The sequence below is a fragment of the Coturnix japonica genome, chromosome 2 (assembly GCF_001577835.2).
Source record: "Coturnix japonica isolate 7356 chromosome 2, Coturnix japonica 2.1, whole genome shotgun sequence".
NCBI lineage: Eukaryota > Metazoa > Chordata > Aves > Galliformes > Phasianidae > Coturnix > Coturnix japonica.
The window spans coordinates 79164627-79183768 of record NC_029517.1 but is presented as its reverse complement, the minus strand read 5'-3'; the positions used below and the strand labels follow the sequence as shown (position 1 = coordinate 79183768).

The window sequence follows — 19142 nt, the reverse complement described above, 5'->3', positions numbered from 1 at the left end:
TAAACCTTTGGAACTACTGGAATCAAGTTACAGAATTCAGCCTTCTTTGCCTTAGTGCTCTCTGATCACCTTCGCTCACTACTTTTTGGTCATAAAAGAAACAACAACATACATGTGACAAAAAGAATATGCTCCAAACACAAAGGTGCACTACCTCTTAAATAGCCCCTTTCTCTCAAATGGTTCACAACGAAAAGCAGAGCCTCACAGATGGACAAGTATGTGAGAACTAACAGGATGTTCACATTACAGTCTGCTCGACTCGTCTGCAACTGAAAGCTAACTCAATACAGTAAATGTAAAACCATATCACTGGTCAGATTATGATGGCCTGTGAATTTGTTTGTCGTTTGCTGATCTCCAGAAGCCATTTGCCCATGGTAACAAGCAACAACATTGGTGTTTTTATACTACCTGTGGATGTAGCTTAGGAAATAACAAAGAACAAGAAAATTACAATACCTATTGGTGGAGCAAAGCCATATCCCTGTTGACAGTGGCCAGCCCAAATACAGTCAACAGGTTCATGAATGTGAAGTCCAGGGACCAGGCCAAAAGCAGTAACAAGGAATGTTGTCAAAGCAGCAAAGAACTACTGCAGTTAGTGGGGGGACCTCTTTCAGGATGGTTCCCTGTAAATTGCTACAACAGCTTGTGAGCCTAAAGACTGTTTAAAAGAATTAGGTTGACAGCTTTAGGTTGAATTTATATAGTCTGTGTTGTCGCACTCCCAGCTCTACAGAGAGAACATGACCATCAGTGGGCACTATCAACAGCCATAACAATAGCACTGTGCTTTCTTGATGTTTCCTATCTAAAATATGTGGCCTGATTTACTGTCATTAACAGGCTCACAACAATCCTGTGAGATGGTTAGGCATATATTAAAGATACTGACCTGAAAGAAAAGTAAGTGAAAGCTCTGGCTGTTATTTCTCAATCTCTTAAATGATTTGCTGAATCACAGCAGGCATTTGAAACAGAGCTCAAAGTACCACTTAACTCTCCCTTTCATTCCTATGCCATCCATACTCTCAAGACTTTTAACCTCTCCCATCCCCTTTAATGACACAGGGAAAAAATGTGATGTTTTTGTGCAGACCACAAGTTCCCTGTAGAGAACTGAGTCATATATTGCTTGCTTGCTCCTATTAGTCACATCATCAGCTTAAGTCAGAACATTCCAGTACGGCACTTGCGTTGAATTGTTTTTCTACTTGGTGGAGCAAATGCGTTGCCTTCTTAGCTGAGTTTCCCTTTGGATACAATAGAGCTTCCCTAAGACTACCTTAACCTCAGATATGATTCAACCTCTTTTCCAATTCAGCACAATAAATCCAGCGCAAATATTAGGACATGTTAACAGAGGTAATTGAAAAGAATTAATATGCAGCGCTCTGCACACAGGAAGACTTGTAGTTCGCTTGGCATGTATTAAAATTCTTTGTCTGAAATAGCCTCATTTGCATGCACGTCTCTGCCCCTCAGCTTCATTGTCAAATTTATTTTGTGTGTCAGGCTCCCCTTAACTACAAACAGAAATGCCAGTGACTTCTAATGCTCTTCATGAGATATCAGCACCCACCGTAAGACTATGAAGTCCATCTCTGCTATCAGCTTGCAACTAATACCAGGGAATTTTTAATATGCTCAGTGGAACACAAATGCATATATTTACTACATTACTATGTATGTAAATATGTGAAGTGAAAATATACTGCGGTATATTGTCTTTTCCTGTGCACAGAATTGCTCAGCATACAACTGTATGCATATAGCAAGGAATCTGGATGTCAGTTTTGCACAGTCAGTGATTCATCTCACACACTGACCTCTCCTCCTTTTTTGATAAAACAAATGTTTTGGAGTCCAAGACCTTACAAGAACTACCCGTTGTTGGCACTTATTATGCTTGTCTAACGCAAGCTTTCACAATCTGCTACCCAGCTGGGGAACAGGAACAGAACCTTGGAGGCATTTCAGTGGAGGTGCAAGTTTAGAATGACTCAATAACTACACTTGCTCTGCAATGAGTCAGGCTCCTTGCTGAGCCTACCTCACAGGCATTGTTCTTCTTGGATCAGCTGGAGTTCAGGGGCCAGCCTCTCTCCACACAGCTTCTGAAGGGCCCTGCTCAGCCTCTCCAGCCAGGCACCTGCCCTCTCCCTGCATCACAGAGTCACGGAATTGCCTGCACTGAAAGGCACCTTACAGACCACGTGGTTCCAATTCCCATCACTTCCTCCCAAGTCGCCAAAACCAAAGCACTGTCCAGCACAGCTAGTGACAATCCCACATTCTCTCTCCACTGTAGGGCTGTGCTGCGAGAGCAAGGTCGAAATGTATGTGTTTCAATTGCATTTAAAAGCAAATGCTCCTATCTTCTCTGCTAAAAGCTGAACATGGAATAAGGCTTTAGGTTTTCTACACAGACTGCCTAGCTTGCCTGGGAGAGCAACAAGACCATTACCAACATCAACAGCAATTTTGTGAGGTTATTCACAGTCCCCATTTCCTCTTCTCAAGGATGTGTTTCTTCAGCATTACAAGCTATATTCATTGTGCCCCAGTGGTGCAGTGGTAGGAATGCTGCCTTGCAACACCGGGCCTGGGTTCGAATCCCCCTGTGGCGCAAGTGGTAGAAGTGCCGCTCTGCAGCACAGAGGCTCGGATCCCGGGGGTTGGACTCGATGATCTCTAAGGTCCCTTCCAACCTGCATGAGACTACTATCTATTATTATTATTATCATTAATAAAAGACTCACAATGATAACATAGTCATCCAGGAGTGCACACTCACTTGTTGGTGTTTTCTTTTTTCTAAACAGATGAAGGCAACCTTGCAGTTTATTTGTGAAAAAGAAGCATGCAGCATGTGAAAATCTCAACTTCTAAACATGCTGCATGAGCACTTCTGTAGGACAACAGAAGCCCACCATGCTGTCAAATAATATTGCCCTTGAGGTACTGCTGTCCCAGGGCATTTCTGAGTTTGTGTTTTAATACTCATCAAAAGCCTCAGTTAACTGAGCTGCTTAACTTACCTTTACTAAACTACCTATGTGACTGACATTTCATGCTATTACGACATGAAATCATAAAAAGATAGCAACCAAAACATTATGTTATCATAAGACTATTCCAAAGTTTGTTCTTCTCCCTTGTGCTGCTCGGTCCAAGCACTGGGTGAAATGACAACAGAAATGACAAATGGTTTTATGCCAACCAATGTCATAAAGCAATTACCGCAAAACAAGGAGGAAAAACAGTCTGAGTACATGTGACTGAGAAAATCCATAATCCAAAAGGTGGCTATATCCTTAATACTGCATAGAAAGAATGGACAGCTGACAGGACAGATCACTAAGCGATTTCCATGGGATCCTGCCAGCTGTTTAATTCCTTCTGTTGACTTATTTAGCAACCTGCCAGGACGGATCCCTTAATTTTATAAGCTTATCCCAACAAGAATGGCTATTTCTTGATTCCCCTGCATGCTAACAAACACGTGCTCAGTGGTACATGTTTCTGTCTGAAAAGTACTGTAAAACCAATACTGAAGCAAAATAAAGGGATAGTATCCAAAATCTCTATTATCTTGCTTCTTTGGATTCAGAGAACGAGGCCTACGAAACAAAGTTCATACGATCAGTGAAATGAAGAAGAGATACATGTTAGAAGTTAATTCATCTGCATTGTCTGCCTTTTTAATAGACAGAAAATAATTAATTTTCCAAAGGAAGCAGCCATGTTTCTCTGTGGTGCATGAGTCCTGTTTAAAGCAAGGGAAAGAAATATAAATACTTTTGGAAGGAAACTTTGAATATTTATTCTGTAACTGAATTTAAGTACCATCACTGTAATTTAGCAGACATCCCAAGTGCTTAGCATTCTTTTTGCTAGGGGGAAAATGATATTAGTGTAGAAGGTATTCTTATTTTTGAGTTTTGGCACATAGTTATCTCTAAATCATTCATGACTTAAAACAATTTCTAGTCGTGTTCACACGGATCTTGTGCTTCATGTTTGTTTGACAGCTTGAATTATACTTGACCTGAAGTCACTGTGGTGCTGGAAGAAAGAGATTCGTTTTGCTTTGATGTATGTTGTATGACTACTGGCACATTATAGAGATACTCAACTGCAGTGAAAAAAACAAAACAAAACAGTGGCCGCATTTGCAAAAGTTTGGTTGCACCAAATACATTTGAATTTCCAGAGTAAAGCATGTAAGAAAGAAATCAGTCATTCATCATCCGCGGGTGCTGAGAGAGTTGGCGAAGGTCGTTGCTGAGCCGCTCTCTGTAATCTTTCAGAGGTCTTGGAGAACTGGGGAGGTGCCTGAAGACTGGAGGATGGCCAGTGTCACTCCAGTCTTCAAAAAGGGCAAGAAGGAAGACACGGGTAACTATAGGCCAGTCAGCCTCACCTCTGTCCCGGGGAAGGTGATGGAACAGCTTGTGCTGGATGCCATCTCCAGACAACTGGGAGAAAAGGAGGTTATCAGGAGTACTCAGCACGGATTCACCAAGGGGAGGTTGTGCTCGACCAACCTGGTGGCCTTTTATGAAGATGTCACTAGCTGGGTGGACAGGGGGAGAGCGGTAGATGTAGTCCACCTTGATTTCAGTAAGGCTTTTGATACTGTCCCCCATGACATCTTTATAACAAAGCTGAGGGAGTATGGGATAGATGAGTGGACAGTGAAGTGGGTTGAGAATTGGCTGACTGGCAGAGTGCAGAGGGTTGTCGTTGGCGGTGCGGTGTCTGGCTAGAGGCCTGTAACTAGCGGCGTCCCCCAGGGGTCTGTACTGGGTCCAGTCTTGTTCAACATCTTCATCAACGACCTTGATGAGGGGACAGTGACCACACTCAGCAGGTTTGCTGATGACATGAAGTTGGGAGGATTGGCTGACACGCCTGAAGGCTGTGCTGCCATTCAGCGAGACCTGGACGGGCTGGAGAGCTGGGCAGTAAGAAACCGGATGAGGTTTAACAAAAGCAAGTGTAGAGTCTTGCACCTGGGTAGAAATAATTGCATGCACCAGTACAGGCTGGGGGAAGAGCTGCTGGAGAGGAGCTCTGCTGAGAGGGACCTGAGTGTCCTGGTGGATGACAGGTTGGCCATGAGCCAGCAGTGTGCCCTTGTAGCCAAAAAGGCCAGTGGCATACTGGGGTGTATTAAAAAGAGCGTGTCCAGCAGGTCGAAGGAGGTAATCCTCCCCCTCTACTCTGCCCTGGTGAGGCCTCATCTGGAATATTGTGTCCAGTTCTGGGCTCCCCAGTACAAAAAAGACAGGGATCTCTTGGAAAGAGTCCAGCAGAGGGCCACAAAGATGGTGAAGGGCCTGGAGCATCTTCCCTATGAGGAGAGACTTAGGGAACTGGGTCTGTTTAGCCTTGAGAAAAGAAGGCTCAGAGGGGATTTGATCCAGGTTTATAAATACCTGAGGTGTGGGGGCCATAGTGGCAAGGCTGGTCTCTTTTCAATAGTGCACGGGGACAGGACTAGGGGTAATGGGATGAAACTGCAGCATAGGAAGTTCCACACGAATGTGTGCAAGAACTTCATTACGGTGTGGGTGACGGAGCACTGGAACAGGCTGCCCAGGGAGGTGGTGGAGTCTCCTTCTCTGGAGACATTCAAGACCCGCCTGGACGCCTACCTGTGCGATGTGGTGTAGGGAGACTGCTTTGGCAGGGGGGTTGGACTCGATGATCTCTAGAGGTCCCTTCCAACCCCTACAATTCTGTGATTCTGTGATTCTGTAAAGGCAGTAAAGATTGCTCAGAGGGTACGAATCTCAGAAAACTAACCTGAAAAGTGACTCTTCTCTTTGTCCAGCTTCTGTCATCTAAATGGGACAGACTCCTATGCTGAGCAGCCAAATGGGACTGATGGCCCCATGATCCACCCTCAAGGACAGACCAGGCACACGCAGCACAGGTCAGCAAATTACTCACCAAGCACTCAGCTGGCTGTCTATAGATTGGAGTCTTTACATTTGGATTCCCACTGTGGTGATTTTTTATCTTGTACTGCTTCTACTAAAACTAGGAAGCACTGCACAGGGAAAAAGGAGGCCTGATTGCCACTGAGTTGAACATAAGTTGGTGGAAGGAGGGAGCAAGAAGGACATGCCCCTTGCTGAAGTGAGACTTTCTATACATCACTGCACATGCAAATTTTCCTAAATGGGACTAGAAGGGCTATAACACAGGCAAGGCCACAATTCTACTCCCTGACTGATAGCGTGAAATAGCTAACAGTGCAAAAATCAAGGAGGAATGGGAACAATGTACTGAACAAGTTATGCATTCATGTTACACCTCTAGTGTAATGGCTATTATCCCTGAGGAGCTATCTCTAAGCAGAACTACATGCAAAGGACAAAAGATGACCTCACAATGTTTCTTGTGAAGTTAACTACTCACAAAACCATTTAGGTACCTACTCTGAATGTTTTACACCATGCGACTGGAATGAATATTCCACATATTCACTTGAATCTGAAACCCAAACCAAATGCCACCTCTGAGTTATATATATATGTGAGCTTTTCACATATCCACACTCTGTGATTTCATGTCAAGTAGAAACAAAATTCAGTCAAGCTTATGGGTCAGATCCTAAGGACTTCCTAAATACATGGCATGGTCTGATCTATAGTCTTAGAAAACAAGTCATGAAGGAGACACAGGTACCTTCCATAAGATTTACACACATAGTCATCAAACAAACAACTGGCAAAACCATCTGCGTATTTTGATAAAGTAGCTCTCTTCTACACATTCCCTATATTCTCACTGAGTATGCATGCCATGGTAATGTAATATTCCTGATATCAGGATGCTAACAACATGCTTTTTGTTTATCACCAAAGATCACATCACACCATGTTCTTCTGTTTGATAGTAAAACTGCATAAAGACTTCTCAGAGTACATCCCTCTGTGCAAATTCCAGCTTGCCTGGGGTGCTACTTGGTTAGTAAGGCACACTCACATTTTATAAAAGATCATTAAAATCATTTTAAAAGAACAGAAGCTTTTTCTTTCCTCTCCTCTCCATAATGCGCTACTATGGACTTGTTGTTCATCAGAGATAAGTTATGGTGAAATTAATCTCCTTTTGGACAGGAAAATGTACTTGCTCTTCAGGCAAGCTTTTCCAGAGGGTATCGGTACAATGCTTTCCAATTTCTAATGCAGGGCAATAACCTCTAATGTAATTCAGGTAGCAGGCCATAAAAGAAGTAAGAAAAGGAAGGAAATTGTCTCCAGAAGTAGTCTTGAGCTATTGTAATTCCAATCTGCCACCACTGCTGGATTCTGACATATCATATCAAAGCAATTTCTTACAGAAGGAAGTCCAACGTGTCTGCCTTACCAATTGAAATGAGCATTTTGCTTCTGCCAGTAATGGAGAAATCAACCTATATTTTGGAATAGAAATAGAGATGGCTCTGTTATTTATATGACTTTAAATTTACCACTTTCCCTCTCTGAAGAATATAGAGGTGAATGCTGTTCCTTTATACATCTCTCAGCTTAGAGAAGAAAAGGCTGCAAGGAGTCCTCATTTCAGCCTGCCAGTATTTAAATGGGGATTATAAAAAGGAGTGGAATAAACTTTTTGCAAAGGTAGACAGTGAGAGGACAAGGGGGAATGGTTTTAAGCTCAGGGAGGGAAGATTAGATTGCATATCAGGGAAGTTCTTCACAGACAGAGTGGTGAGGTACTGGAACAGAAAAGCTGTGGATGCTCCATCCCTGGAGGTGTTCAAGACCAGGTTGGGTGGGACCCTGGGCAGCCTGGTCTAGTACCAGATCTGGAGGTTGGTGGCCCTGCCTGTAGCAGGGGGTTTAGAACTTGATGATCCTTGGGGTCCCTTCCAACCCAAGCCATTTTGTGATTTGGTGATAAAGGTCTAAATTCCTAGAATGTTTGTATTGTATGTACTTGTCATAGAGACTGTACATATAAAAAGATGCACATTGCCTTGCATTGTAATGTACTGCATTATTTGCTTTCGCACCGCACAGAGGGAAAGTACTACTGAAATGTAAGATTGAGATCTGACCACGAGGTGGGAGTATTGCTCATCGTAAATAGCCGGGGCACTCGAGGCTTTCCCAGCACACACCAGCAGTTCAAGAGATGAGTACAAATACCCTATGTATTTCTGTGCTTCAACAAGCAATCTTACTTTTCACACACACACACATTATTTCTGTATGACTGCTTAAAAAATTTCCATTCAAAGTACTGAATAGACACTATTCCACAGGGGAAAATCAGGTATTCCAAAATGGTTTAATAACATTCTATCCCACAGAAAACATTTGATGATGCTGTGGGTGCTGATGATGTCACTGATAGGACTGTGCCCTTATACAGGAAATGACAGACTCGTATCTCTTCTCTCAAAGCTAAAGATAAGGGCAGTACTGAGTAACAACTGAATGTCCCACAAAAAAGGGGGAAAAAAGCCAATAACAGGAAGATTACATTAAAATGAGGATGCCTGCCTGTGTTTAAGAAACTTGAACAAGAGACTAAAGCAATTAATACTGCATTCTAAGGCATAGCTTCTGCTTGCACAGGCATCCTCAAGCTAGCTTTAAAGTTGCGGGCTGCAGTACCAGTAGACTCAGCTGTGTGAAGCTCTGGCTAGACGCATTCATATCTTCCCACTGGCATGCAGAGCCACCCCAACACTTTTCTAGGGCTTGTCTTTCACAAATATTCCCTATTTCTGTCAATGAGATCATAATCCATAATTTCACTCTACAGCATTTGAATGAAAAACATTGAGCCCATAAATTATTTCTGCTAGGTTACAGTTGGTTATTCACTGTCATCAGCCAGTCCCATGGCACTGGTCTCTTCCTTAAGGGGTTGAGCAGAGGACTTCCTTGCAGAAGAACAGGACATTAAACAGCTAACAGTACACAAAGACTAGGAACTTGGATGTAAACAAATTTACTACCACGCTTTTAAGTCAGCATGAAACATTCACCTCCTTGTCTTCCAGCCTGATTAAATAGGTGCCCCTACTCTTTCCAAGAGACTGAGACTGCAAGCCTTCAAAGGTGACCCTGTCCTCAAATTTAAGGGTTCCCAAGCCTACTCTCATGGTTGGTATGATTCCTGCATCTGCCAAGTGAAGCCCCAAGCTTTCTGTACCTACCTCATCCTGCCAGGAGAGCAGTCTTTCTACACAGCCACAGTTCTGCAGTCACCAACTGCAGCAGGGAGAGAAGCCATTCCTCCCACTAATCCTTGTGGGGCTATTATAGCACATAAGACAGTGCACATATTTGTAAAGGTCTAAAAAGCCAGACTGCTAACTGAATATTTGCTCTTTATTTCTGCATACTGTTTAGAGAGTTATGAGACTCTTCCTGACAGACAGTTATCAGAAATGTATAAATTATATTACGTTTTAACAAATAATTGATTTTTCCTGAACAATCATTGCTCTGTATAAAGTACATATCTGTATGTCTGAAATTAATACATGTGATCATAGATTAATTGCTCTACTTTTTTCTTTTTTTTTTTAACTTTTTACATTATCTTATTGATCACTATTATGGAAGAGTAAGAGCAGTAAGTAATTTCTTACAAGGTAACAATAAAAACAAACAGCGTCCTTCTTAACTACAACACGTACAACAAGGTTGCATTTCTTGACCATTAAAATACAATACTGTTCTATTTATATTTAGGGATATTTCAATGGATTCAATTGAGACATACAAAGGTAATCTTAGCTCTAACATTTGTTTCCATTTATTCAGCTATCCAGTACCTAAGCAATCAGTTCTGGAGCAGTGTGGAGTCAGACAGTACCTCGTAGCCTTTTGCTGCACAGCTGAGATGCAGAAGAGCAAACATGCCACAGCCCTTATAGGTGTTTTTCTGCTTTGCTGATGCTACTAAAACATCTATGAAACTTTACAATAGGCTCAGGTCTGTGTGAAATTATTTCCAAGTGCTCAAGAAACTATCATATAATTTGGGATTGTTTCAGTTCAAAAGTGTTTTAGTAATATCCCTTTTCTGTAGTGTCTATAACAGTGCTTTTGCGCTGATATGCCTATTCTTGCTTGCTTCCTTCTCATACCTGTGATTCAGCAACACTTGGCAAATTCCCCCTCAGAGTATTAAGTCAAGAAACCTTTGTGGTTGGATAGGAATAATGTGACATGCAACCAAAAGAAAAGGAGATACACCTTGTGCAGAGTTTTGCTTAGATTGGCGTTTTGCACCCCTATCCAGTCAGTCTTCACTGACAGCAGAATTTGGCTCAGAGAAACTCAGAAGGATAGAACCTTACAAACCCATATTTCCTATGGAGCAATTCAAATAATCCCGGATTTTTCTTGTGGGCAGTGCACAGAAGTTGATCAAGGAGATAAAGAAGGTGGTTTACCAACAGAAAAATTAATTGGCATTAGACACTATGTAAAAGAGGTGATCTTTCCCCAGATTACCCAAAATGGCTTCTGTCAAGTCTAATGACTGTTTCTGTTTCAGATTACCACACAATTTTATTAATCATAAAATATGGATGCTTATAAAAGAATAGATTGCATATAGAAATGGGTGACAAAACAAAATAAAATACTAAGTCCTTACCATCTGTTTTCTTTGATTCATTTCCCACACTAGATTGATCTTTTTTGTCTGCCATACTGTCTTCCTTTATTTCACCTAGAATGAAGCAATAAGGGTTACTATAAGCTTTGTAATGCAGACTGCAGTTTATTAATGTTTGTAACTCCATCGAATTTCAACATCCAAAAGAGATGTTCCTTAAGAGAAAATATATGGATTTACAATGAATGAGGATCAACACAGTATCACGTAATAATGCAACAGTCAAAATTTGACTCCAACAGAAAACCAAGCTTTATAATTTCCTTTCAGATTTATACTAATGTTAACACTTCTTTAAGAGCACATGCGAATTCATACTCCTCCTCACTGCACATACACCATTAAAACCTGAACACTACCTTCATCTCAAAATCAGGACTCTAAACAATGTATGCTTTTAAAAGATGGAGTTAAGATCCTTTGAGACTCTGTCATAGGCCTTTGCTTCAAAGAATCACCTTAGATATCCTAAAAAGTCCTACCTCATTTGATCACGCTTTCTCTTACTTACTTATCCAGTGGTTCGTGTACACTGACATCAAGAAACAGACAAGCCTAGCACTGATCAATGGATTTAGAGTCTTTACAGCAAACCAGGAAGGCAAGGTCTTTGGCAGTGCACCACTTGATGCAGAATGAAAACAGGAATTAGGGCCAGGGTATATTTTATGAAGCCAAAAAGGGTAATGGGAATCCTTCTCATTTTCTGTCCTCTATTAGTCTCACAGCAGAGCACAGCAGACCTTCCCAGACCATTTCCCCACAGAAAAAGAATGCTCTGTTGCCAAATGTGACTATGAACTAAAAATTCACTTCAATGGATAGATATAGTAGAATAGATCTCATTTAGCAGCAAAGTAGGTCTCCTTTCTGCAAATGTCCGGAGGAGCAATGGCAGCCTGAACAGATGACAGAAAGTTGGTTTCTTCTTCTCTGATTAATGCTATTCTATTAGAAAAGTGGCTTTGAAATCTTAAAACATTTAGCAAGATGGAAATAACATGTCCTCTCATTTAGAACCAAAACTTCCCTGGTTTTCTTATTAGGGTCATTGTGTGGGTGAGAGAAAAATGAAAACAAGAAGACACAGGGCAGACAGCAACTTCCTCAGCTTATTATATACTGCCATTAATTCGGGCTTCTTTGGGAAGTCCAGTTTGAACAGAGAGGTATGAGCAGCTCCAAGTAGGATCGAGGTGTCTGCTTGAAAAAGACAAAGGGAAAGACACTGTATCCAAGACATTAACTGAAAATGTACCTAGCAAGGCACAAAAGACTTTTCACATTCCATCCACCATCATACAGCAGATAGTAATGATAAGCTAATTACATTTTCTTTGAGTGCTGCATAAAGGAGGTACTTGACCCTAAGTGTGTGCAGGCAAAGATGATGAACATGCACATAAATGTTATTTCCCAGCTTGACATCTCTAAGAAAGCACAAGGGAAGTGAGCAGTGAGTGACACAGAGAGGCTTCCAGCTCCTCTGACAACACAGTTTTTGAACTTTCATTCAATATCTTATTATGAATAGAAGACTTCAGAGTAATGTAATATCTACCATGCCATACTGCCAGCAGCAGAGCAGAATGGTGATCATAATGATCTTTTTGAAAGAGATTACAAAGGCAGAGAAATAATAAGGCAAATACGTTATGATGAGGTATTCACAGACATAAAATAATGGAAACTGTGGTGAACCCAGATATATGAATGTTAGATTTCAGCAGTCTCCAAAGATTCTGTAGTGACTGCAATTCATTAGAACCTTCTCCCATAAATTTAAGAGCAGAATGACATGCCCTAAGGAAGACACTAATTTTCAGAAATCATTATAATTCCTTCCAAAGTATTTCAGACACCTGCAGCAGAGAAACACTGCAGAAAAAGATACTGTCGAATTCACTAGAGCATACTTAGCCCTTATATTGCTAGAAGCCTGTAAAATAAAGGATTTCAGAAGCAAAATCTGTTGCCGTCTAGATGGGATTTCATGTCTCTAACCTTTTTGTTTCTTTGTGGGGCCCACTCACATTCACTTACATAACACTGCTAGAAGAAAAATCCCATATAGAACAGAGCATGACAACATGGATCTACACAGTACTTCCAATCTAAAAAAAATCTAATGACGAAAGAATGACTGGAAAGGCCTGAACCCAGTCATACCTGGAGTACTTCAAACAGAATTCTTGCCTCAACTGCCATTTAAGCCTACTGCCTTAGCCCACTAATTTCATTCCTTTTCTAAAAGGATGCTTCAGAATCTGAGCGTTTTGCTGGTTTTGGACTGGCTGACGTTACCAAGATGATGAGAAATCACAGGAGGCTGTGCTGACATTTTTTGCTAATGGGGAGGGGAGAGAAGGACAGTGAAATGGCCAATAGCCAACTGATCTGCTCTCAGGGAGAATCAAAGAAGACAATAAAGTCCTGAAAGTGCAAGTGAAAAATCCTAGTGCCCAGGTTATCTTTTTTCTCCAACTGGCAAGACTGAATAAAAGAAAAGCCAGAAGTAGACATGTAATACATATCAACTCCTGGCTACGTGGCTGGTGTCAGATCAAGGCTTGTGGTTTTTATGAGAACGGGATTCCCTCTGAAGACTATGATGGGATCCACCTGTCTAGAAGAGGCAGGGCAATCTTTGGCAGAAGATTGGCAACCAACTGAAGCAGGCTTTAAAATGAAGGACTCGGGGGGTGGGGTCCAAGTGCTCGCTCCATTGCAAACAACTGGGAAATAAGCCAGGCCAACCAGAACAGTGACAAATGTTCTTTAGCTGCCTCCTGTGTCATAAACCAGAAAGTCAGTCACCTCAGGAGTATGTATAGCTATAGGGGGTTCTTTTGCATTTCTCTAGGGAACCCTGCACCCTCTACTCCTCTTTCTCCTGACATATAAATACTTAAAGGGTGGGAATCAAGTGGATGGGGCCATGCTCTTTTCAGTGGTGCCCAGCAACAGGACAAGGGGCACTGGGCACAAACTGGAACACAGAAAGTTCCATATAAACATGAGGAAAAACTTGTTTACTTTGAGGGGGATAAAGCACTGGAACAATCTGCCCAGAGAGGCTGTGGAGTCTCCCTCTCTGGAGACATCCAGAACTCACCTGCACATCTTCCTGTGTGACTTTCCACAGGGAAATTGCTTTAGCAGGTGATTTGGACTCGATGATCTCCAAGAAGTTTCTTCCAACACCTACAGTTCTGTGATTCACAGGTCTAATAACTTATTTTAATGTGGTATGCAATTTTCAATTCTTTTTCCACCTTTTCTGGGTGCAAACTATAATTATTTTATCTCTCTAACAGTTTTCTGACAATAAATCTTTATGAAAAGTTTCATGTTTGCCCAAACAAAACAGAACAAATGTAGTATAAATAAAATAACTCTTCAAAACAGTGGAGAGGGGGAAAGAGCTGCTGTCCCAAAACATATTTACATTTGAGAATCGGTTCAAAAGTACCTTAAATTGGCCTTAAAAAGTGTCTGTAGCTTCATCTTGGTTCATCAAACAAAGACAGTTTGTTTCACCTTTGAAGTGTGCATCAAAAAAAAAGCTGATTCATTTCCATGAGAAGAGTCTTATTGCCCTTTTTGCTAAAAGCATGTAAGCAGATGTAATCAGCTTCATCTTTTTCAAAACAGTAATACTTGGAAATATCAATGTCATATTCTGGGAAAAGTTTCTGTCCCCAGGGCAACTTTTTTCACAACATCAGCTGCTCCCACCCCATTACTGAGATGAAATACCACTTTTAGGGTGGCATTCACCTTTCAGTGGAAGGAGATAACTCACCATTCTGGACATGTTTCTCTTCCCTCATTGTGTGATGAGAATCCATTCCCTTATCTGTCCTAGGAGCACTTTTTCCTTGAGAGGCTTCATGTCTGGTCACTCCAGCTCGCCCAGTCCCATGTACATGGGAATTCTCATTGGAATCTGAACTTTTGTTTTCCCCAGGATTTGGTTCTTTGCTGTTCTCTGTCTTTGCTGCAGTGGCATCTTCAGTTGGCTTCTCATCCTTTTCATCTGTTTTCTTTTCATCTGTTCCCTGATGATCACTTTCCTCTGCTTCTTTCTTAGCTTTTTCTTCTGCATCCTCGGCAAAGAGAGAAGCAGGACATGAAAAGAAATGATAATTATCAGTCAATTTTACAGGAATGATACAATTCACACATGTAAATGTACTTCATTTTTTAACATGCAAACAGGTGTTACTTAGATAAATGTAGGAACTGACTTGACAATGGAAAAAGAGCACAGGGAAACATTTAAGAAAGTACTCCGAAAAAAGTACCCTGTGTTGGCCTACCTACATCATACATGAATGTCTATTTTTAACCATATAAAGTTTCATTTTGAAAATGCAGTTCTTCAGAAATCTTAAAAGGCAAATTAAAAAGAGATATTAGCTCTGTCAGTACATCTTTAGGGATACAGAGGTTATCTTCATTCCTGATATACAGGTGTCAGTCAAACCATGTTTAGTTTACCTATGTTGCACCACATAATCCTAAGCACTTTGAAAGTCTTGGTTCTTTGAAAATCCATCTTTCCCCCTTTTTCCAGGTTGCTTTCAATTCCAGCTTCCTGATCTCTTCATTTCTACTTACTGTTACAGTTTCTTTACATTGCTAGACTAATATGTAACTATCAGTACCTGCTCTTCCATTCCCATAAGGGAAATGTGCCCCAGGACACAACCACAGTCCCTTAATGCAGTGCTCGAACTAATAAACCTGACTGTGTGCAGGCAGAAACTCCACAGTTTCCTCCTCTTTTCCATGATCAGAAAATAATCAACCTGCAAAAGCAACTGAATAGCTCAGCCCATACTCAATTTGGAGCTTTATTCAGCTTCAGGACATATCTGTATCCATACAGACTTTAAGCAGTCAGAAGTGACTTCACTGTGCTGCCAAGTACATCTCATTCTGCCTGCCTACAGGGTTTCTAGGTCTGCAGTATCACAGACTGCCCATTCACCACCCCACTGTGGATAACCAATTGCACTCTAATTGAGATAGGAATCACAAAGAGATGCATCTCCTGGTTTCTGAGAGATTTTGTAAGCTGATAAGTAGACAAGCAAATCCTGCAAATCAAAGAATACAGTACAATTAGTCCAATGGAAGCAATCTTGACAACTATAGGGAAGATGTTCTGGTCCTTACAGGAGCAGCAACTTAGCCAGAGAGCAAAAATTACAAAAATTAACAACCAATTGTGCCTCCTCAGATACTTCTTATGAATGAGCCAGAAACAGTTTTGAGAACAGTGTACAAATGGGTTACAAGAGAGAAAGGTGAAAGCTGTCTGTATAAGAAATGTCAGTTTGTATTTCCTTGCCAGCAGCTAGCTGAAGTTAATTAACTTTTAAATGAATAAATTATGGCTCACATGAAAATATAATTAAATTAGATATACGCCTCCCTGGCTTTACTAATCATTCTTGAAATCAACAGTAGCTTGCATAGGCAGCTTTCGGATCCCTTTATTCTGAGGATCTGAAAAGAAACCAAAGTGCTGCATTCTGCACCTGAACCACAAGAGATAGATTCAGCTCAGGAGATGAGGGCTTGCTACAGCATTGCTGGATAAGCACCTCTGTGAGCTTCCCTGCACCATTAGACAGGCCTTTCAATTAGAGAAGACCGATCTGCTCTGGCAAATAGAGAACTAAGCCAAGTCTTCCACTAGTCATAAAGCCAAAACCGCATAATATATTACCATCAAACTCCTTCCATTTAAAATGAAATACAACAACTCCATTAAATAATGGGTTTAGTAACAAGCACTCAGCTCAGAGGAGATGCTGTGTCACAGTTTCATAAAGAAATAAATGTAATCAAATATAGAATTCCAACTTTGTTTTTTTCCAAAGAGCATCTAAATGACTCTAGGGAACTTTCAGTTGCGTGATACTTTGGATGCCTGGCCTGCTTCCAAGCTTGCAATCAACCCAGACCTCAAATTCTCCTGAAATATTTGCAGTCCTGCACAGGTTTGTGGTATCATAAGCAGAAGCAGCAAAATTCCTAAATCTTCATTCAAGGTATCCCTGCAAATATGAAGTTAGACATGAATCCAGAATATTACAGCCTTTTCACCAGACATTTCATTACTATCTCTCTCAATCTTAACAGTAAACAATTGATAACACATCTCTTAAAATCCCTTTTGTGTTATTTTTGCACACACTCTGAGTCTGATTCATGACCTTAGGGGGCTTCCCTCACAATTCCTTTTTTTCCTTCTATTGTCCAAATCCTCTCTATAATCTACACTTACGTCACATAGAAGAGTGTAAGGCACAGATGAGTCACAATATTGCTATCTTTCTAAATTCAGTGCAAATTGATGACCTAGAAAAGCAGATTCTTTCAAGCTAGCAGTGCTTACTTGGAGAATAATTTGATTGAAGATGAGTTTGTAGTAGAAGAGGTCAAAAGAATTTTTATTCTTTCACTAAGAAGCCTGGATGTTACCTTTGGTGGCTTGTGCTTTCCATTTCTCCCGGTTCTGCTGCACCACCTCAGTCCAGGTGGCTTTAAAACATTTGAAGTCCACAGTGAGTATGGAGCAATTGAGTGAGGCACTTCCTTCTGACCCAGTGCTCTTGACACTTGATCTCTTAACTTCAGAGGGACTAATGCTATTCAGACTGGGATAAAAGATCACAAAACATAACAGGGATCAGTATCTAATGCACCCTAACACAGCTAAGAAGAAATGATTACTTTAAGTCTAGATAACACACAAAAAAGAAAGAAAACTCTAAATCCTTCATAATTCCCTCCCTCCATCCAACCCCACAGCAACCAATGTTAAAGCAAGCAGCACAATCTGAACCAGCGAACAGAAATAAAGGACAGCTCTTTTATCCCTGTTCGCTGGTGGACATGGTTTCTTAGAGAACCGTAGAAAGTGATTCTTTGTTGTGAATCTCCAGTCCCTTAGCATCAATTGGAGAGTCAGACAAACCTAGAAATGTCAAAGGAATGTCCTAAAATTCACCACTTGGAGCCATTAGACACAGAACTGCTGTACACCAGCCTCTGTCCAGGGTATGACAAACTCATCTAAAGCTGAAATGAGGCACTCATTTCAGTTACAGACCTAGCAGTTTTCTTTCAAGGACAGGCATCTCATAGCACACATTTTACTAAAGGCATCAAGATAATTGTCACAGAAAGATAGTTGCCCTGCATGCAACAGTCCAAGAATAAAGAATTCACTTAGGAGAGGAAATCTTGATTTGGAGGCTCCACTCTAAGCAGTGCAAATCATGTGGCACCTGAATCTCAAGACATGCCTTGTCCATTACATTACTGAAGTAGCAGATTCTCTACAATGGCAGAATGGGATGAATGGGCCAAGACTGCTTATATCCAAGCTCCAGATGAATTCTGGTGATAATTCACACATTTTAATAACTCTGAATAAGTGTTTTTATACTTCCGAATCCTCTGTAACTACAATGTTTTTTTACTTCCAGACATATTCCTAGAAATGAGTGCTTCTCAATAACACTACCTACCTTCTGTTTTGGCATTAATGACTGAAAGAGCACTTAAGTTCACCCAACTACATGGCTACACTCACTTGCCTTCACTGCCTTTGGAGGCTTGGCTCAATTTCATGCCAGCTTCCCTCTTTGCCCTGCCTTCAGCTGGGCTTTCCCTTCAAAACAATCACATCACTAGGTGAGCTGTTGTGCTGGCAATGTGGATAGCAAGCTTTACAGTACATGGCTGACATACATTGTGAAGGGATGGATGTGGACACAGACTATGACATTCACTGGGGGACCTGGATGCAAAAGCAACACATGCCCTGAAGGGAGAGGACACATGGTTGTTCACCTGGAACGTCTGAACCCAGACATGCCAGAACGGGAAGCTTCATCTATGAGCGGTGTCACAATCTTCTCAGTCATATCAGTCAGCACAGTAAAAGTGGGTTCCACGATGAAATCAATGAAACCTGAGCAGAAATGCAAGCACAGTCAAGAAGGTGAAATAATGATTTATGTGAAGTTACTGCATCGGCGATCTCAGACGAACTCATTCTAAAGGACAGAGCTAAAAAATCAGACTGCACTGAATGAAGAATCAGCAAACACTACACAGTGAAAATGGAGTTACATGTAAATCCCTGACTCAGGAACCTGGGTATAGAATGCAAAAAAAGTACCTCCTTAAACACTAGAAAGAAACTGTTGCAAATCAGAACACAAATAGATGCATCAGAATTTGTTTTACATCAAAAGTATGACATTTAAGCCAAATTCCTGATGGATTTAGTTCAACTTTTCAAAAACAAAACCTCTAAAAATTTATATTATGGGAATAATACTATTAAGCTACATTGATGTGAAGTTACGCACACACTTCCCCTACTGCATACCAGTAGGTTGCTGTGAATATTCTCAGTGTTCACCCAGCATGTTCTTACTGATTCT

The 19142-nt window shown here is 41.1% G+C and overlaps 1 protein-coding gene across 8 annotated transcripts in view; it reads right to left on the bottom strand.

Annotated features, from left to right (window-relative positions):
- The window catches only part of PDE1C (phosphodiesterase 1C), a 307971-nt gene that overhangs the window by 15013 nt on the left and 273816 nt on the right, over positions 1–19142 (bottom strand). For all 8 annotated transcript variants that reach the window (XM_032442568.1, XM_032442569.1, XM_015855053.2 and 5 more), the window contains 4 exons: positions 18544–18664; positions 17167–17342; positions 14474–14770; positions 10648–10722 (listed from right to left, as the gene is read on the bottom strand). In XM_032442568.1, the coding sequence (XP_032298459.1) occupies positions 10648–10722; positions 14474–14770; positions 17167–17342; positions 18544–18664 (669 nt within the window). The remainder of the gene's footprint in view (positions 1–10647; positions 10723–14473; positions 14771–17166; positions 17343–18543; positions 18665–19142) is intronic.